Consider the following 21,011-nt stretch of genomic DNA (forward strand, 5'->3'; position numbering starts at 1 on the left):
TTTTACACCTCGCCATGAAAATGCCTTAAAGTAACCTCTGAATTATCTCTCTTCATGAATGCCAATAAAGCTCAAGTTCTGCAGTATTTAAATCAGTATAAAGGGAGCTGCAGGGTCAGATAGTGGAGTAACTGAGAGCTATGGGCTGACATACAGGGCCTAGTAAAAAGTTAAACACCCAGAACAGCACTACCTGGGAACACACATTAAAAACAACCTGTGAACACTGAATCAATGAAAAGGGCACAATGAATTCTAGTAAATTAACAAGAACCACTTCTTTCAGGCAGAGACTTCTCTTGTAGCTTCCACTTGGAGTAATGTAGTCTTGAGCATAGAATAAACACATAGAGACTCACAGCAAATGTAGGGAAAACTCTTATTAATACTTCAAAAAGAGATATATACATAGCACATGCAAGTAAATTTTAAAGAATTAATCCATAAGAACTCAACTCTCAAAGTTTATAAAAATTTTTCACTGAAAGTATGTTGCACAGATAGAATGCAAATATAAAGGGTTTTTTTAAAACTATTTTTTTAGGAAGTCTCTAATGTAAGTTTTCATAAAAAATTTACCTGGATTCTTCTAAAGGATGCTGGACAGTAAGAAGTCGAGGGTGTCGTAGTCGAGTTAACTGCTGGACTCCTCGTTTTAGAGAATCGATGATTTGATCTTTTTCAAATTTTTGATATTTGTCAATCAGCTTTTTATCAAAGACAAAAACAGCCACTTCCTAGTAAAAGAAATGTGTAATTTTAATCAAGAATATATAAAAGTAATAAAATTTGAGCTATGCGTTATCTACAAATGCGTAATGCTATGCAAATTTTAGCACCATTGTAATACTTTTTTGATATCAAAAAGTTGGTTTCTTCACAATTACTAAACTTAAAGATTTTTAAAGGTATAAGATTCAGGCTTCCCAGTTGGTGCAGTGGTAAAGAGTACACCTACCAATGCAAGAGACACAAGAGACACGGGTTTAATACCTGGGTTGGGAAGATCCTCTGGAGAAGGAAATGACAACCCACTCCAGTATTCTTGCCTGGGAAGTCCCATGGATAGAGGAGGTTGGCGGGCAACAGTCCACAGGGTCTCAAAAGAGTCAGACACAACTTAGTGACTGAACAACAACAAAATGTGATATATGCCTCCAGGAAACTATTTGAGTGAGAGCTTTAAATAGCACTCACATATATACTGCCTTTATAAGTTAGCCTGGCATACACACACACACACAATATTAGCTCTTTCGATCAGTTTGAGACACAGAACAAACAGGAGCTAAGAACATTATGTAATATTATTTTGAACTAAAAACAAATGACCTACAAGTTCAAGCTCCTATCTCACTATTCATGCATACAATCTTATTTAGTAAGTGTTCTAACACATTTTAAAATGCATCTAATTTAAATGTGTTTATTTTTTCAAGATATTTTAAGTCTTTAAAAAAAGATGTGACTTCTGAGCTCCTACGGATTCACCTCTCTGAAGGAAGAACACTACAGTTCATAAAGAAAAAGAAACAACACACTCTCTTGAGGCATCCATTCATTGTCTCAGGTCAAAGATGAAAGATTTCAGATCAGAATAGGTTATCAACTATCTTAAAATATTTTCTTTGGTCCAAATAGTTAATTAAAATTAACCAATGTCAACAAAGTAGTGACTAGTTAACTAAACTTTAGGCCTCATATTGATTTTCTAAAAGAAAACTTAGCCTGTACCTCAAAACTTTTCAACGGAAGAGATTATCACCTAATCTCTAGTTTGTGTCTTGCTTCTACTACTTCACTATACTACCCCCTCTGGTAACACATATCATCTGTATAAAACTCCTATCCTGTCTATGTTTGTATAACCATTATAACCCTAAATATGCTACACTGTAAAAAGACTAAGTCAGTTTCAAAGCTTTAAGAGAAATATAGCAGAATAAACTCTAAGCCCAGCAATTATCTACTAGACATTACAAGAGTTATTTTATAGCATCTCTAGAAAGAGATTGAAGAAAGACTAATGGTTAGGAAGTAAGAGCTGCTTTAAATAAACACTCAAAAAGGAAACTAAATAGTACTTATGACTAAATAGTAGCTTCAAGTGCTAATGAACTATAATTGAAGATCTATCCATTTCCACATGTTAACATGTTGTATTTGGTTAAGTTTATCTAGATAATAACTTTAAAAAATCTCAATGGCGCATTTTATATACAAAACTAGCCTAAGAACTTTATTTTACTACAAAATATACACTTGCCATGAAGATTCTTAGGAAATCTTAATTTCACTTTGCTAAATTATTCACTATGAGCTACTTCTTCAATGAATGTCTTTTAAAAATAATAAAGAGCAGCAGAAATTGGTTTTTGGAAGCATAAAGACAGAATAATAATACAGATGTCCAATCAGGTTCAACGAAAGCACAAGTAACCAGGCACAAGAAACTTTGTGTTTACCAAGTCTTCTTATCTTGCTATATTCCAGAATTCATAAATATGTTCTTTTTTCATCAGTTTTTTAAGTGCTGTTCTAACAACTCTTCTCAGAGGGTTTCAAACATTTAAGTTAAAAATTTTAAAGTTGTATGTAATCTGAAAATTTTAATTAATCATCTACTAATGTGACAAAAGAGTCCGAAATGCAGTACTTGGATGCAATCTCAAAAACAACAGAATGATCTCTGTTCGTTTCCAAGGCAAACCATTCAATATCACAGTAATCCAAGTCTATGCCCCAACCAGTAACACTGAAGAAGCTGAAGTTGAACGGTTCTATGAAGACCTACAAGACCTTTTAGAACTAACACCCCAAAAAAGATGTCCTTTTCATTATACGGGACTGGAATGCAAAAGTAGGAAGTCAAGAAACACCTTGAGTAACAAGCAAATTTGGCCTTAGAATACGGAATGAAGCAGGACAAAGACTAATAGAGTTTTGCCAAGAAAATGCACTGGTCATAACAAACACCCTCTTCCAGCACAAGAGAAGACTCTATACATGGACATCACCAGATGGTCAACACCAAAATCAGATTGATTATATTCTTTGCAGCCAAAGATGGAGAAGCTCTATACAGTCAGCAAAAACAAGACCAGGAGCTGACTGTGGCTCAGACCATGAACTCCTTATTGCCAAATTCAGACTTAAATTGAAGAAAGTAGGGAAAACCACTATACTATTCAGGTATGACCTAAATCAAATCCCTTATGATTATACAGTGGAACTGAGAAATAGATTTAAGGGTCTAGATCTGATTGATAGAGAGCCTGATGAACTATGGAATGAGGTTCATGACATTGTACAGGAGACAGGGATCAAAACCATCCGCACAAAAAAGACATGCAAACAAGCAAAATGGCTGTCTGTGGAGGCCTTACAAATAGCTGTGAAAAGAAGAGAAGCGAAAAGCAAAGGAGAAAAGGAAAGATATAAACATCTGAATGCAGAGTTCCAAAGAATAGCAAGAAGAGATAAGAAAACCTTCTTCAGCAATCAATGCAAAGAAATAGAGGAAAACAACAGAATGGGAAAGAAAATCAGAGATACCAAGGGAACATTTCATGCAAAGATGGGCTTGATAAAGGACAGAAATGGTATGGACCTAACAGAAGCAGAAGATATTAAGAAGAGATGGCAAGAATACACAGAAGAACTGTACAAAAAAGATCTTCACCACCCAGATAATCACGATGGTGTGATCACTCACCTAGAGCCAGACATCCTGGAATGTGAAGTCGAGTGGGCCTTAGAAAGCATCACTACGAACAACGCTAGTGGAGGTGATGGAATTCCAGTTGAGCTATTTCAAATCCTGAAAGATGATGCTGTGAAAGTGCTGCACTCAATATGCCAGCAAATTTGGAAAACTCAGCAGTGGCCACAGGACTGGAAAAGGTCAGTTTTCATTCCAATCCCAAAGAAAGGCAATGCCAAAGAATGCTCAAACTACTGTACAATTGCACTCATCTCACGTGCTAGTAAAGTAATGCTCAAAATTCTCCAAGCCAGGTTTCAGCAATATGTGAACCGTGAACTTCCTGATGTTCAAGCTGGTTTTAGAAAAGGCAGAGGAACGAGAGATCAAATTGCCAACATCCGCTGGATCATGGAAAAAGCAAGAGAGTTCCAGAAAAGCATCTATTTCTGCTTTATTGACTATGCCAAAGCCTTTGACTGTGTGGATCACAATAAACTGTAGAAAATTCTGAAAGAGATGGGAATACCAGACCACCTGACCTGCCTCTAAAGAAATATGTATGCAGGTCAGGAAGCAACAGTTAGAACTGGACATGGAACAACAGACTGGTTCCAAATAGGAAAAGGAGTACGTCAAGGCTGTATATTGTCACCCTGTTTATTTAACTTATATGCAGAGCACATAATGAGAAACGCTGGACTGGAGGAAGCACAAGCTGGAATCAAGATTGCCGGGAGAAATATAAAATAACCTCAGATATGCAGATGACACCAACCTTATGGCAGAAAGTGAAGAGGAACTCAAAAGCCTCTTGATGAAAATGAAAGAGGAGAGTGAAAAAGTTGGCTTAAAGCTCAACATTCAGAAAACGAAGATCATGGCATCTGGTTCCATCACTTCATGGGAAATAGATGGGGAAACAGTGGAAACAGTGTCAGACTTTATTTTTCTGGGCTCCAAAATCACTGCAGATGGTGACTGCAGCCATGAAAATAAAAGATACTTACTCCTTGGAAGACAAATTATGACCAACCTAGATAGCATATTGAAAAGCAGAGACATTACTTTGCCAACAAAGGTTCGTCTAGTCAAGGCTATGGTTTTTCCTGTGGTCATGTATGGATGTGAGAGTTGGACTGTGAAGAAGGCTGAGCACCGAAAAATTGATGTTTTTGTACTGTGGTGTTGGAGAAGACTCTTGAGAGTCCCTTGGACTGCAAGGAGATCCAACCAGTCCATTCTGAAGGACATCAGCCCTGGGATTTCTTTGGAAGGAATGATGCTAAAGCTGAAACTCCAGTACTTTGGCCACCTCATGCGAAGAGTTGACTCATTGGAAAAGACTGATGCTGGGAGGGATTGGGGGCAAGAGGAGAAGGGGACGACAGAGGATGAGATGGCTGGATGGCATCACTGACTTGATGGAAGTGAGTCTCAGTGAACTCCGGGAGTTGGTAATGGACAGGGAGGCCTGGCGTGCTGCGATTCATGGGGTCGCAAAGAGTCAGACACGACTGAGCGACTGATCTGAATGTGAACTTGCAATAACCAATCCTAGGAAAAAATACATAGATATCCCTCAAAGGGCTATGTATACAAACCCTAAAAATACTAATATAAGGATTGTTTTTACTTGGAAATACTGCTGTATTTTTTGTGGGTTTTTTTTTTAATACAATGTGAAATTAGGATACTTTTTGAAAATCATGTAAAAAACAGTAAAATGTGAAATGGAGGAAAGAACAAGATGTAAACTTTAAATGCAATAGTTTGAATATCATAGGCAATGGCACCCCACTCCAGTACTCTTGCCTGGAAAATCCCATGGACGGAGGAGCCTGGTAGGCTGCAGTCCATGGGGTCGCTAAGAGTCGGACACGACTGAGTGACTTCACTTTCACTTTTCACTTTCATGCACTGGAGGAGGAAATGGCAACCCACTCCAATGTTCTTGCCTGGAGAATCCCATGGACAGAGGAGCCTGGTGGGCTGCCGTCTATGGGGTCGCACAGAGTTGGACACAACTTAAGTGACTTAGCAGCAGCAGTATTAATTTCACTGCCATGTAACAAGAGAAAACACTTTCTTATTTTTAACTATTAAAACCAGATATAAGAATCTCCTAGCCCAAAGTATCTTACCTGATGTTTACCTCGAAGTCAAATTTAAGATAATATATCGTGCTATAAGGGCTGCCCTGGGGGCTCAGATGGTAAAGAATCAGTCTGCAATGTGGGAGATCCAGGTTCAATCCCTGGGTCAGGAAGATCCCCCAGAGAAGGGAATGGCTACCCACTCCAGTATTCTTGCCTGGAGAATCCCATGGTGAGAAAAGCCTTGCAGACTACAATCCATGGGGTCACAAAGAGTTGGACACGACTGAGTGACTAACACTTTCACTTCACTTTCATTCTGCTATAAACACAACTACAATCAAGTACAGTATATGCTAAGTAAAAAAAAGCTGAGAGGGTAGGCAAGATTCCTTCAGCCTCATTGTCACTTTAAGAGGGAAGAAAAGGACAAAGAGTATTCTTTTCCATTATTTTTCTCCCAGTTTCTCTAAAATCAGCACAGAACTTTCTGCGATGATAGAAAGTTCTATACCTGCATTGTCCAATATGGTAATACTAGCCACATGTGGCAATGCAGCATTTGAAATGTGATCAGTGCAACAACAGAAAAACTAAATTTAATCTTAATTTTAATTAATTGAAAAAGCCATAAGTATTGTATGGCTACCAATACTGTATTAAGTACAGCTCTAGATTATCTATTTTCTCTGATTCTCTTTTAATAAATATGAGGCTACTGAAAAAAGAATTAACATTTTTCAATTAAGGGAGAAATTCAAATGAGGCTTCAGTGCCAAGCTGGTTAGACACTCAGCCCTTCCTTAAGCAACCAATCAGCATTCCAGACAAGATACTCGAGTTCTGACCTCTGAGGTTTGAAAGAGGCAAAGAAAGAAAATTCAAAATCATATCCACAGAGAGCAATGATATAGTCTCAAACTACTTTTTCCCTCAAAGCAATAATTTTGTCAGAAAAAAAAAAGGAGTACAGTATAGTTTCATAAGAGAACTCAGTTCTGAAAGTCAGCCACTGAGAAATGCTATATTAACGTGCAATATCTAAGCAATCATCTATTATTTGTGCCTGGTTCTCACGTTCTATGGCAACAACAGAAGCGCCAATAGTAGACGGTTTCAGCATATGAACTAATGATATAAACACAAACACCCTGAACACTTTTGATTAAGGACAAAGACACTATTAGGTTATCGCATTCTTAATAAACAATGCAAAATTTAGTAAATGTGGTAGTCTTTCACTTTTCCTTTACATAACTGATTATAAAAACAATTTGTACTGGCATTGGAGGTTGGTCATTTACATAACTTCATGATTTCATTTATAGCTTTCTAAGTAGTCAATACTCAAGGAACCATTATTTTTTGGATGAGCTGCTGGTGAAAGTGAAAACAATGGTCAAAAATGACCAATCAATATCTAAGGTACAGATCAACTTTGGACTTAAGGACTTCCAAACAAATGGGAATAAAAACAAGATTTAAGGTCAAACCACATACCAGCAATCTATCACAGGACCAAGACTCCTCCTTCATAAAAGGATAACCAAAGCCAATTCAGTCTTTAATATACTTATTTGGGAATAATGTGATTTTGGAAAAGTCATAATGTATACCTACAATTATACAATTTTGATACTCATTGGAAAATATGTGTAATAAACCCCACATGTCTTAAAGTCTATATGTTTCACATATAGGGAAGTGAAGTACTTTTGGAAACTAATTTTTCTTTTTAAAGAATATATTTCCATACAGCTTTTAAACCTGGAGATTTTCCAATTCTTCAACAATTCCAAAAGAAAGTGATTAGTAAATTTTAACAATCCTCCACGTTTCTCAGCACTATCTGTTGGTTTCTTAAATTAATAAAAATACAACTCAAACTACTCTTCACTAAAAGAACAGTCTCCAAATAACTTTTAAATCAATATACCCCAAAACATACTACTGATTATATCCCACAAATGTATCGCCCTTTGATGGTAAAAACTAACAGGTTAATAAACATGAAAAAATATTACAGAAGTCTATTTTCTGAAAGACTGTAGAAGAAAAGAGGGAAGTAACAGTGCTTAAAAAAAGAATGCACTTAACATTAAAAAAGTTGAACTGAGTAGTATGTCATAACTTATTGATAAAGATAAAAGGAACATGGGAATTTTTATTCTAAAACATTTTGCTAAATATCTAATACACTCATTTGCTCAACTGATATGTTTGTTATTAAGTAAACAAAATTAAATCACAAGATGAGTTGATACATCAAATAATGTGTTTGTAACTAGGACATTCAAGGGCATGTTTAAAAGCACTTGTTTTCTATGACTTCCTTAGATGAATGAAATGACAACTAAAAACCGATTACTTTCAGCATTTCTTAAAATAAAAATGCGTACATGCACAGTATGGTCATTATTAGCATGTGTGTTTTTTTTCCAGCTGAACTCTAAATTAAAACTTACCTGCTTTGTTGACTTTTTTGTGCCATTAAAAATCTTCCAAGCTAGCCCATTGCCACCACTGGCAATGTGTCGACCAACATCAAATTCTCTAGTGACAGGATTTCCCATCACAGCACTAGTGACGTCAGCTGTTACTTTTGTAACAGTACTCTTCAACTTATTTAGCATGGACTCCATGGCTGCAGTTCTGGGTAGTTATAGTTACCTAGAAACATAGAAGTATAGGAGAGCAGTGATCATTGGTTCTTGCTTCTTTAAGCACTTATTCATTACTTACTTTGAAAGTTTAATATACCCCAAACAACAAGCAAAATAATCCTAAACAGACAAAGGTATATGTTAGTTTTGCCTTCAGAGAACCCAATATACTTGAGTCTAGGAGCCAAACTGTGCTTCAACCTTAACTGTCACAGACTAATAAGGAAAAAGACACAGTCACACTTGACGCTAACGTCAACATTGCTCAACTATATAATAACGGTGCATATTATAAGACCCTTTAAGACTTGAAGTGGTACAGAGGGTCTGAATCTTTCTTCTCAGTAAAAATAACTATACGAAACCTGAAAGGCTCTACTGTTATACTAAACTATACCAGCTGGAAATCTGAATCTACAAATGGAATGGAGGACTCTAAAAGTAAAAATTATTCAGGTATATAAAAAACTTCTCTTACATTATCTCTAAAAGATAGCTAATCATTTAAAGAAAAAATGGCAAAAATGTATTGCACTTACATGTAAAAGTAAAAATATGACAAGACAAACCAAGGATAAGAGAGGGGAAGTGAAAGTATATTTTTGAAATATTCTTTTATGTGAGGTAGTATAATATCATTTGAAGTTAGACTGTGGCACATTAAAGACATATTACAGACCCTAGAGCAATACCTAAAATAATAAAGAGACAAACCTAAACAGCCAATAGTGGAAATAAAATGGAACCCTTCAGTAAACTGAGTTAATTTTTTAAAAAATAGGAAAAGAAAAAAAACAAATTACAAACGTGAAAAATAGAAAGTAAGTAACAAGATAGACGTGAACCGTGAACTTCCAGATGTTCAAGCTGGTTTTAGAAAAGGCAGAGGAACCAGAGATCAAATTGCCAACATCTGCTGGATCATGGAAAAAGCAAGAGAGTTCCAGAAAAACATCTATTTCTGCTTTATTGACTATGCCAAAGCCTTTGACTGTGTGGATCACAATAAACTGTGGAAAATTCTGAAAGAGATGGGAATACCAGACCACCTGACCTGCCTCTTGAGAAACCTGTATGCAGGCCAGGAAGCAACAGTTAGAACTGGACATGGAACAACAGACTGGTTCCAAATAGGAAAAGGAGTACGTCAAGGCTGTATATTGTTACCGGGCTTATTTAACTTATACGCAGAGTACATCATGAGAAACGCTGGGCTGGAAGAAGCACAAGCTGGAATCAAGATTGCCAGGAGAAACAGCAATAACCTCAGATATGCAGATGACACCACCCTTATGGCAGAAAGTGAAGAGGAACTAAAAAGCCTCTTGATGAAAGTGAAAGAGGAGAGTGAAAAAGTTGGCTTAAAGCTCAACATTCAGAAAACGAAGATCATGGCATCTGGTCCCATCACTTCATGGCAGATAGATGGGAAAACAGTGTCAGACTTTATTTTTCTGGGCTCCAAAATCACTGCAGATGGTGATTTAAGCCATGAAATTAAAAGACACTTACTCCTTGGAAGAAAAGTTATGAGCAACCTAGACAGCATATTCAAAAGCAGAGACATTACTTTGCCAACAAAGGTCCGTCTAGTCAAGGCTATGGTTTTCCCAGTGGTCATGTATGGATGTGAGAGTTGGATTGTGAAGAAAGCTGAGCGCCGAAGAATTGATGCTTTTGAACTGTGGTGTTGGAGAAGACTCTTGAGAGTCCCTTGGACTGCAAGGAGATCCAATCAGTCTATTCTGAAGGAGATCAGTCCTGGGTATTCTTTGGAAGGACTGATACTAAAGCTGAAACTCCAGTACTTTGGCCACCTCATGCGAAGAGTTAACTCACTGGAAAAGACTCTGATGCTGGGAGGGATTGGGGGCAGGAGGAGAAGGGGACTACAATGGATGAGATGGCTGGATGGCATCACTGACTCGATGGACATGAGTTTGGGTAAACTCCGGGAGTTCGTGATGGACAGGGAGGCCTGGTGTGCTGCAGTTCATGGTGTCGCAGAGTCAGACACAACTGAGCTACTGAACTGAACTGAACAAGATAGAGTTAAATCCAACCATATAAATAACTACATTAGATGTAAATGATTTAAAGCCCTGTTAAATGACTGAGACTATCAAACTATATTAAAAAAGCAAGACTCAATTATACACTGTTTACAAGAAACCCACTTTATAGGATGATTTAAAAGTTTAAAAATGGGGACTTCCCTGGTGGTTCACTGGTTAAGACTTGGGCTTACACTGGTCAGGGAACTGGATCCCACATGCTGCAACTAAGTTTAAAAATGTGAAAATATACCAAGCTGGAGTGGCTATATTAATAACGGACAGAACAGGCTTCAGGACAAAGAGGGACACTTTACAGTGACAAAGTTGTCAATTCTCAAGAAGATATAACAATCCTAAATGTGTACATACTGAACTAAGAGAGCTTCAAAATAAATGCAGCAAAAACTAATAGAACTGAAGGAAGAAACAGACAAATCTTCAAGTGTATCTGGAGACTTCACAGATCCATTCTTAGTGGCTGATGGACAGAAAGACCAAAAAGACAGAAAATCAGTAAGGATGTAGAAGTCCTGAACACTGAAGATGTGGGTTCAGTCCCTGGGTTGGGAAGATCCCATGGAGAAAGAAAACGGCAATCCATTACAGTATTCTTGCCTGGGAAATCCCATGGACACAGGAGCCTGGTGGGCTATATAGTCCATGGGGTCACAAAAGAGCAGGACACGACTTAGCGACTTAACAACAACAAATCAAGTAACCTAAAACACTCCATTCAACAAAAGCAGAATGAATTTTGTTTTCATAGGTACATGGTATATTCACTAAGATAGACTATATGCTGGACCATAAAACAAGTCTCAAAATGAGTGAAACTACTGGAATAATATAAAATATGCTCAACAAGGACAATGAAATTAAGCTAGAAGTCAGTGATAGATAAATATCTAGAAAAATGCAAACACCTGGAAATTAAACAACACTTCTAAATACTCAAGGGTTAAAAAAGAAATCACAGAAAAAAATTTAAAGTATCTGGAAATGAACAAAATTGAGAAATCTGTGGTATGTAGGCAAAGCATGCCTTGTAGGAAATTCATAGCTTTAAATGTTTATATTAGGGGAAAAAATTTCAAAATCAATGGTATAAGTTTCCAACTTAGGAAGTTAGAAAAAAGAAGAGAATTAAACTCAAAATAAATTTTAAAAGTAGAAAGAAGAAAATAAAGAATAGACTTAAATGGAATAGACTGAATTCAATTTAATAAGAGAAATGAAAAAGAAAAGCAATGAAGCCACACACTTTTTTAAGATAAATCTCTAACTACATTAAGAAAACTTTTAAAAACACAAATGACCACTATTGTAAATAGAGGAAATCCTGCAGACGCTAATCCCTTGCAGATTCTATAGATTCTGAATCAATCAGGTATTATATTATGGACAATCTTATGCCAGCCAATTAATTCAACAACTTGGATAAAGTGAAAAAATTCTTTGGAAGGTACAACTACCATAACTGAAGAGAAAGTCAGAATAACCCTATAGTTCCTGTAAAATGTTACAGAAAAAACCCGAATGACCTTTCTGGCCAATCCAGTAAAAGAAATGCATTTCATAACTACAACTCTTACCACAAACAGAACTCCAAGCTTAGATGGGTTGACTGTTGAGTATGGGGTGACTGCAGCCAAGAAATTAAAAGACATTCGATCCTTGGATGAAAAGTTATGACAAACCTAGACAGCATATTAAAAAGCAGACACATCACTATGTCGACAAAGCTCCATATAGTCAAAATTATGGTTTTCCAGTAGTCGTTTGTGGATGTGAGAGGTGGACCATAAAGAAGGCTGAGCACTGAAGAATTGATGCTTTCCAACTGTGGTGCTGGAGAAGACTCTTAAGAGTCCCTTGGACTGCAAGGAGATCAAACCAGCTAATCCTAAAGGAAATCAACCCTTAATATTCATTGGAAGGATTGAAGCTAAAGCTGAAAGCTCCAGTACTTCAGCCACCATTTGCAAAGAGCAGACTCTCTGGAAAAGACCCTGATGCTGGAAAAGACTGAGGGCAGGAGAAGGGGGCAACAGAGGATGAGATAGTTGGACGGCATCATCGACTCAATGGACATGAGTTTGAACAAACTCGGTGAGATAGTGAGGGCACAGAGGCCTGGCGAGCTGTAGTCCATGGGGTTGTAAACATTCAGACACAACTGAGCTACTGAACAACAATAACTAGGTTAAGGCAGAAAAAATTTTTTTGACAAAAGTCAAAACTCATTCAGTATAAAAACTCTCAGCAAACTAAGAACAGAAAGGAGCTTCCTCAACCTGATAAATGGTATCTCTGAATATCTACAGGAAGGAAGAGAAGAAGTAAAATTCTGTATTCTCAATAACATGATCATACACAGAGAAAGTCAGAAGTAATCCACAAAAACAGCTACTGGAATTAATATTTAAGTTAGCATGAAGGCAGAATATGAAAATACTTTTTTAAAAAGACTACTTTTATATTTTAGAAACAGACAACTGAACATGGAAATTTCAAAATTACCATTTTGAAGGGAGGAATGGCCAAGATGGTGGAATAGAAGGAACCTAAGCTCATCTCCTCTCTTGAGCACATCAAAATCAAAACAATCCACTGAAAAGGACTGAAATCTACCAGAAAAGATCCTCTACAACTAAGGACATAAAGATAGAACCACAAGACGGGTAAGAGGAGTGGACTCACAATATAATCAAATCTCTTACTCCCCCAGGATACGAGATATTTCCCCACAAACTAGAGAAAAATTTTATTACACAGCTTCTCTCACAGGAGTGAGCTCTGAGCCCCACATTAGGCTCCCCAGTCCAGAGCTCTAGCACACTGGGAGGAGGAAGCCCCAGAGCATGTGGCCTTGAAGGCCAGCTGGGCTTAGCCAGGGGAGTTCCACAGACTTCACTCTTAAAGGATGCACACAAAAATCTCACAAGCACTGGAACCAAGGGTAAAAGCAGTGATTTCATGGGAGCCTAGACCTATGTATGAGAAAGTATCTTGTAGTAATTTATAATGGAAAATGACCTGGAAAAGAAAATACATATACGTATGTATGTATGCATAACTGAATCACTTTGGTGTATGCTTGAAACTGAACATTATAAATCAAACCTACTTCAATTAAAAAAATTAAGGAACTAAAAAAAAAGCTGACATGCAAAGTAAAAAATTTAAAAGGCAAACACTGATGCAAATAAATACAGCAAATGGAAAAAAGAGCATCTCAAGGACACAAAATACTTATGAATAAATTTAACAAGATACAAGGACTTAAAAAAGATACAAAGACACAAAGACTTGCATAATGAAAATAAAATTTTCTGTGAAAAATTGAAGATGACTTAAATGGAAAAAGCTGTACAGACAATATTGTTGTTTGTACAATATTGGTAAGATATTGTCAATTTTCCCCATCAATCTATAGACACAATGCAATCCAATCAGAATCCCAGAGGCTTCTGTAAAAAGAAACTGACAAGCTGTGAAAATGTTACTCTGAGAACAGGTCCATAGGCTTCACTAGACTGTTTTAAGAGTCTGCCGCACAGAAAGAGGTCCAAAGGCCTATCACTCATGGCATGTGTGGTTGTTGTTTAGATGCTAAGTCCTGTTCCACTCTTTTGCAACTCCATAGACCCCGTCAGGCTCCTCTGTCCATGGGATTTCCCAGACAAGAATACTGGGGTGGGCTGCCATTTCCTCCTCCAGGGGATCTTTTCAGTTCAGTGACTGAAACCCCGTCTCCCGCGCTGGCAGCACTCGACCAGTGAGCCACCAGGGACGCCATGTGTATTCTTCCTAAAATTGATTTGCCTGACAACAAGTGTGTGTCTTGCAAATTTTCCTAACCAACTCTTTTTCACAATTTTCTCCCACTTGACCAAAGTAAAATGTTTTTCTCAGCCATCCCAGTCTTATTATAGGGCATTTCTCTGGGTATACAAAACCTTAGCAGGCAAGCCAAAAGGGAAAATGCAGTTCTAGAATACATTAATCCTGAAAGTCTCTTAAGAGTAAAGAAAAAAGAAGTTTGGTAAGAAATTCTGAAGGGGCTTGTGCTTTAGTTCTTAACGGCAAAATCCTATGCCTTATCTGTCACAGAACTACAATTAAGAAACAAGATAGTTATTACAGGAGTGTACAGAACAAGCTTATTTCAATTAATAAGCAAAAACTCCAAGGTTCTGATAAAAATAAAACATAATCTAGAAATTAGAAACTTTGTAACTATCTAAACCCTTGACAAAAAAAAAATTCTGATGCTATCAACTTAAAGCACAAAAAGCACAATGTCTTACAAAATTAGAGAATACATAAGCAAAAATATCTAGAAGGCACTGGACAAAGGTAGCATTAGTTTGTGTCCTATTTTCTCAGTTAATTAAATTATATTTATTTAGATATAACTTACTTTCTTCTGTTAAAGATTTGAACTGTCTGTAAATAGAAATAAAAATTCACTTTCCTTTTTCTATTTAATACTGCATTTCTGAAAGCAGTTGGAAAATGTTGCTACTGGAATTATGAAAACATTTATTGCCACGCCAAGTTGTTTTCTATGAACATCTGCTACTGATTTTGATGGGAAGGTGCAAGAGACATTAAAATCCTATTTAAAACCTACATATCCTTTCCTCTAACTCTGCCTAAGCTATGTATTACATGCCATGCACTTGTCATATGTTGGGAATACAGATGTAAATGGAAACATTTCTGCTATTTAGGGACTCAGTTGAGTAGCACACTCTGACCTGCAAAGACTTATACCAGTTAACTAGAGTATGACTGTAACATGCTTTGGGAACATGAAGATGGGCTCAAAAATGAAATGTTTGTAAATCAGTAAAAAAAAATTTAAAAGAAAAAAAGAAGAGAAGTGTTTTTCAAGTAGGAGAAAAGTGAAGGAGTTTCCAGAAAGGACTGTGCCAAGACATGAAGGGGAGGAAGACTATATATGATATGATTTGAAAACTATAAATAGTTGAGTATCAAAACAAAGGATATTTTCAGAGTTAATATTCAAATTTGAGTTGCCTATCCATTAGCCAGAGTCAACACTGGTGTACCCAAGGTAGAAATAGACATGAAAATTCATCTGGTGAACTATTTAATATTTATTGAGCACCCACTATGTACCTGACACCACATAAGAAACTGGGGAAAAAAGAAGTAAAGGAAAAATAAGCCATGAAAGAGCTTACCATCCAAGTGGCAAGAGGTAGAGAAGTAAACCAATCACAGAATTTTTGAAATACTTTTTTTTTTGTAGGGGGTGCTTACAGATTACTAAAGTTTTTAAAAAGATAGTGTTTTTAAAAAATGGTTAAAAACATTCTTTGGCCTATACAGAAACCATGTTTAGTTTTACTTGGGAAACAAAGATTGTATCAGCTGAACACAATCATTCTCTTTATAACTACAAACAGTATGTAATTATTATAAGTTGAGCTAGAACCGATTATTTCAAGAGACATCCCTGATTTAAGAAACAAAAAACTAAGAAGACTTAGCAATGTAAAGTGAAGCACACATCACTCAATAAATTACTGGGTAGAGAAGAGGTGAAAAACACCAGGCTAGGCACAGTAGGAGAAACAAGAAGTAAAATACTGTTTTCATCATTAAGTTTGTATACAGTAAGATTTTAAAAGCAAAATGTGAGGTTACAAGGCAACATATGCTAAAGTATCAAATAACTAATTTGAACAATAAGTAAAATTTGAGGAAAAATTACATCCAACTCTTTAGAAGGCACTTTCAGCCCATGAACTAAGTACAGTTTTTACTACAGAAAGTCAACCAGACGCTTAGAAATTATTATAATTAAAAAAAAAAAGGAAACAGCACTGGGCTGGCAGTGTCTCACTGTTCAGCAACTCTGTTGTTCAGTCGCTAAGGTGTGTCTGACTCTTTGTGACCCCATGAACTGCAGCACGCCAGGCTTCCCTGTCCTTCACTATCTCCCAGAGTTTGCTCAAACTCATGTCCATTGAGTCAATGCCATCCAACCATCTCATCCTCTGTTGTCCCCTTCTCCTCCTGCCCTCAATCTTTTCCAGGATCAGGGTCTTTTCTAGTGAGTCGGCTCTTCGCATTAGGTGGCCAAAGTACTGGAGCTTCAGCTTCAGCATCAGTCCTTCCAATGAATATTTAGTTTATTTAGTTGATTTCCTTTAGGATTGGCTGGTTTGATCTCCTTGCTGTTCAAGGGACTCTAAAGAGTCTTCTCCAGCACCACAGTTCAAAAGCATCAATTCTTCAGCGCTCAGCCTTCTTTATCGTCCAACGTTCACATCCATAGATGAATACTGGAAAAACCATAGCTTTGACCATAAGGACCTCTGTCAGCGAAGTGACTTCTCTACTTTTAATTCAGCAACTCTAGCCAGAAGAAAAAGAATAACTGACTAGGAAATTAGATAAAATGATAACTATGCTTATTTCCTTAGGACTGTGATTATTCCTTGCTGCTGCTGCTAAGTCACTTCAGTCATGTCCGACTCTGTGCGACCCCATAGATGGCAGCCCACCAGGCTCCCCCGTCCCTGGGATTCTCCAGGCAAGAACACTGGAATGGGTTGCCATTTCCTTCTCCAATGCATGAAAGTGAAAAGTGAAAATGAAGTCTCTCAGTCGTGTCCAACTCCTAGCGACCCCATGGACTGCAGCCCACCAGGCTCCTCCGTCCATGGGATTTTCCAGGCAAGAGTACTGGAGTGGGGTGCAAGACCTAAAATCTGAAATACAGTGCAGTAAAACTGAAATGCGTGAAAACCGAAACTCATACAGCACAGAAGTGTTGTCGAAAAAAATGGTTTTCGAACTTCAAAGCAATGATCTTCAAATTCTGGTGAACGTCTAAACTGTGGTGCTGGAGAAGACTCTTGAGAGTCCCCTGGACTGTAAAGAGATCAAACCAGTCAATCCTAAAGGAAATCAGGCCTGAATATTCATTGGAAGGACTGATGCTGAAGCTGAAGCTCCAATAATCTGGGCATCTGATGGGAAGAGCCGACTCATTGGAAAAGACTCTGATGCTCGGAAGACTGAAGGCAAAAGGAAAAGAGGGCGGCAGAGGATTAGATGGTTAGACAGCATCACCGACTCAACCAACATGAATTTCAGCAAACTCCAGAAGATAGTGAAGGACAAGGAAGCCTGGGGTGCTGCAGTCCACCGGGCTGCAAAAAGTTGGATACAATTTGTTAAAACATACAAATGCCAAGCTACCATCTCAAGCCTTTGGAGTCAGAATCCATAAATGTGCAGTCAAGACATTCATATTTTGAGCAGCTCCCCAGGTGATTACGACACACAATATGAGACTTACATGATTAAGTATAGTCTTCAGTGGCAGCAAAACCTGGGTTCAAATGCCAGGTTTCATAAAAGCACTATAACCACCAACTAGCCTCCCTAACACTATTTTCAGTCTTTAATAAAGGGAAACTGTCACCCATGCCTCAAGTAACTGTTGTGAGGATTAAAGACAATGATGCACACAAAATACTGAGAACAATTCCTGCCACATTTCATAAGTAGTCAATAAATTCATACATTTAACAAACATTTATTAAGCACTTACACAGTATCAAGACATGAGGGAAATCTCATTAATTTAATAAGTATTCATCAGTATGGCAATTCTGCAATGGCATCATGAGAACATATAATCAGGGGAATGTATCCTAATTAGGAAAGTCTTCCCTGATGTAAGCTGAATGAAGAGCAGGCATTAACTGGATGAAAAGGAAAGGAAGAGCATTTCCAGGCAAAGGAAGTATCATAATCAAATGCCATACACCTGAAGCAAACAGAAAGAACAAAGTGACTAGGAGAAGAAAAGGAGGCCAGAAGGCACTGTGGAGATGAGGTTGCAAAGGCAATTAAGAGCTGCCCAAACAACCTGTTAAGGATTTTAGTTTCTCTTAAAAAAAGTGAAGAGTTTCAAACATGAAGATTATGTGATCAGATCTGCATTTTGAAAAATCACTCAGTCTCACGTGCAAAACTATAGAAGAAGCCAACAGTAAATGCAGGTAGACCCTAATTGTGTGCTGTGTGTGTGCTAAGTTGCTTCAGTCGTGCCTGCCCTTTGTGACCCTATGGACTGTAGCCTGCCAGGCTCCTCTATCCATGGAATTCTCTAAGCAAGAATACTGCAGTGGGTTGCCATTTCCTACTCCAGGGATCTCCCCGATCCAGGGATCAAACCTGTGTCTCTTATGTCTCCTGCAGTGGCAGGCAGGTTCTTTACCGCTAGGGCCACCTGCTACTGCTACTAAGTCACTTCAGTCGTGTCCGACTCTGTGCGACCCCACAGACGGCAGCCCCCCAGGCTCCCCCATCCCTGGGATTCTCCAGGCAAGAATACTGGAGTGGGTTGCCATTTCCTTCTCCAATGCATGAAAGTGAAAGTGAAGTCGCTCAGCTGTGTGCAATCCTAGCGACCCCATGGACTGCAGCCTACCAGGCTCCTCCGTCCATGGGATTTTCCAGGCAAGAGTACTGGAGTGGGTTGCCATTGCCTTCTCCGTAGGGCCACCTGGGAAGACCCTAATTAGGAGACCGTAAATAATTCAAATGAGAAATGATAGTGGCTGGAACTCGAATACTAGTGTAAAGATCAGGAGTAGACTCAACAGATATTCAAATAAGACTCCAGGACAGACTGATATGAAACAGGAAGTTGTCAAACTTGAACTCCTATAGAAAGGATGGATGATGAAAACTAGTCACTTGAGTCAAACACAGTAAGAGGACCTATTTTTCTTGGGAGATAAGTCATGACTTTCAAACATGTGAGCATGAGTAGTTATTCCTAATTATGGGATTGGTTTTTATAGAAACATTTCAGTGTACATTGCGCTTGTATTTTACTGGGTGTTTTATTTTACTGGGTGTTTCTGGATATCAGACAGAACAGAATAGGTTTCTGCATGTGTGTAAAATGGATCTGAACAGAATGAAGGTCCTTACTTTCCTTTAGGTTCTTTCCTTTAAACACTCCCTCAAAATTGTCTTTTATGACTACAGTTTAATAGTGTCTCAAGAATTCTACTTATATACTCAGCTGATAAATTATTTTAAAACTTAAAAAAAATTAGTATTAAAATGAAAAAAAAAAAAGATAAGAAGCCAAACAAACGAAAAAATAACCTGTAAAGTCCAAAAGGAAGCTTCAACCACGTGACTTTCAATCTGTTACCAGAACATGAAGGGGGTTTTATTGTGACAGGCTGGTTTGGAGCATTAACCTTAAACCATATTAATACTCCAGAATGAAAGGTATGCGACTTAGGAAACTTCTTACTCATAGAATCCAATTTGAAAATTTTTTGACTCCAGACCTTGATCTATAAAAATACTAGTTTGCAACTTAAAACTGTGTCACTACTGACTTAGTGCTTTTAAGTCGCTTGAGACTGGAGCCTCAGGAAGACTGTTATGGGAGCTGACTTGACAACACTGGTTCGTTCCCTTAATTACTGACCACAGGTATGTACTCTGTCGGATCCCAAGTTTTTGCAAGCTTCATGGGTCTCAACCTTCTTCCATCCTTTCTCTCCCACTTAGAAAAACAGGAGAGCAGGAGCCTCGGAGAGGGTATTTAACAAAACACCTGCCCCACCCACCTCACAAACAATAACCTTCCATTCCAGAATTAAAGCTCCTGTCAGAAAAGGACGCTGGGCCGGACGGCCTCAGATGGTAACCCAGGTTATCAGAGGCGCACCTCAACACTGAGGGGAGCTCTTCTCACCCAGTCCCGGAGTAGTGTCCTATTTCCCAAAAGGGAACCAAGATCTCCACCGCGGAAACCCGAGCTCCTGAGCCTGAGCACGGGGCTCTCCCTCCAGCAGATGGCTCCAGCCCGGGGTCTCCAGTCGCTTTCAGGCCTCTTCGGGAGACTCGGGCCTCCCGGATCCGCTCCCCGCAGCTTCCCGCTCCCCTAGCCCGGCTTCGCGCGAGGGCACCTACCGCCCAGCTGGCCCCACCTGCAGCCAGCAGGCCCGTCACCAGGCAACAGTCTCCAGCCCCTGGGACCTTGGGAGGCCTACCCCGGGCGCGGGTCCTTCCCCATTCCTTCTCTCTGCCTGGGGAGCCCGGGCGGGTGCGCGATCGGTGAAGGAGGTCGTTCGGTGCCCATGGGCGGTCACTCACCTCTTCCCCTTCTCCCTCAGGAGGGGCGGCCCTGGGGCTCTTCCCCACCCCGCCCCCCAAACGCCTCTCGGCTGCTTCTGCTCAGCCTCGGCGCCTGGCCGCTGCCGCCGGCTTACTCCATAGCCTCCTACACTCGTGCGGCCTCAAAGGCTGGAACCGGAGGAGGGGAAAGGGGAGGGGAGGGGCGGGAGAGGGGAGGAAGAGTAAAGGAGGTGGAAGAAGACCGAAAGATCGGACGGTCCTGGCATGACGTCACTTCCGGCTTGTTCGGAAGGGGCGGGACCGGGACGTCTTTGACCCCCCCCAAGACAGCCAA

The 21,011-nt window shown here is 38.9% G+C and overlaps 1 protein-coding gene across 2 annotated transcripts in view; it reads right to left on the reverse strand.

The window, feature by feature from the left end:
- SCYL2 (SCY1 like pseudokinase 2) overlaps nucleotides 1–20,953 on the reverse strand; it is a 56,543-nt gene extending 35,590 nt beyond the window's left edge. For both annotated transcript variants that reach the window (XM_055576162.1, XM_055576153.1), the window contains exons 1-3: nucleotides 20,696–20,953; nucleotides 8,265–8,469; nucleotides 580–737 (exon numbers count right to left, since the gene is read on the reverse strand). In XM_055576162.1, coding sequence (XP_055432137.1) covers nucleotides 580–737; nucleotides 8,265–8,441 — 335 coding nt within the window. In that variant the 5' untranslated portion in view covers nucleotides 8,442–8,469; nucleotides 20,696–20,953. The remainder of the gene's footprint in view (nucleotides 1–579; nucleotides 738–8,264; nucleotides 8,470–20,695) is intronic.
- Between the last annotated feature and the right edge of the window lie 58 nt (nucleotides 20,954–21,011).

Source organism: Bubalus kerabau, chromosome 1, assembly GCF_029407905.1.
Source record: "Bubalus kerabau isolate K-KA32 ecotype Philippines breed swamp buffalo chromosome 1, PCC_UOA_SB_1v2, whole genome shotgun sequence".
Lineage (NCBI taxonomy): Eukaryota > Metazoa > Chordata > Mammalia > Artiodactyla > Bovidae > Bubalus > Bubalus kerabau.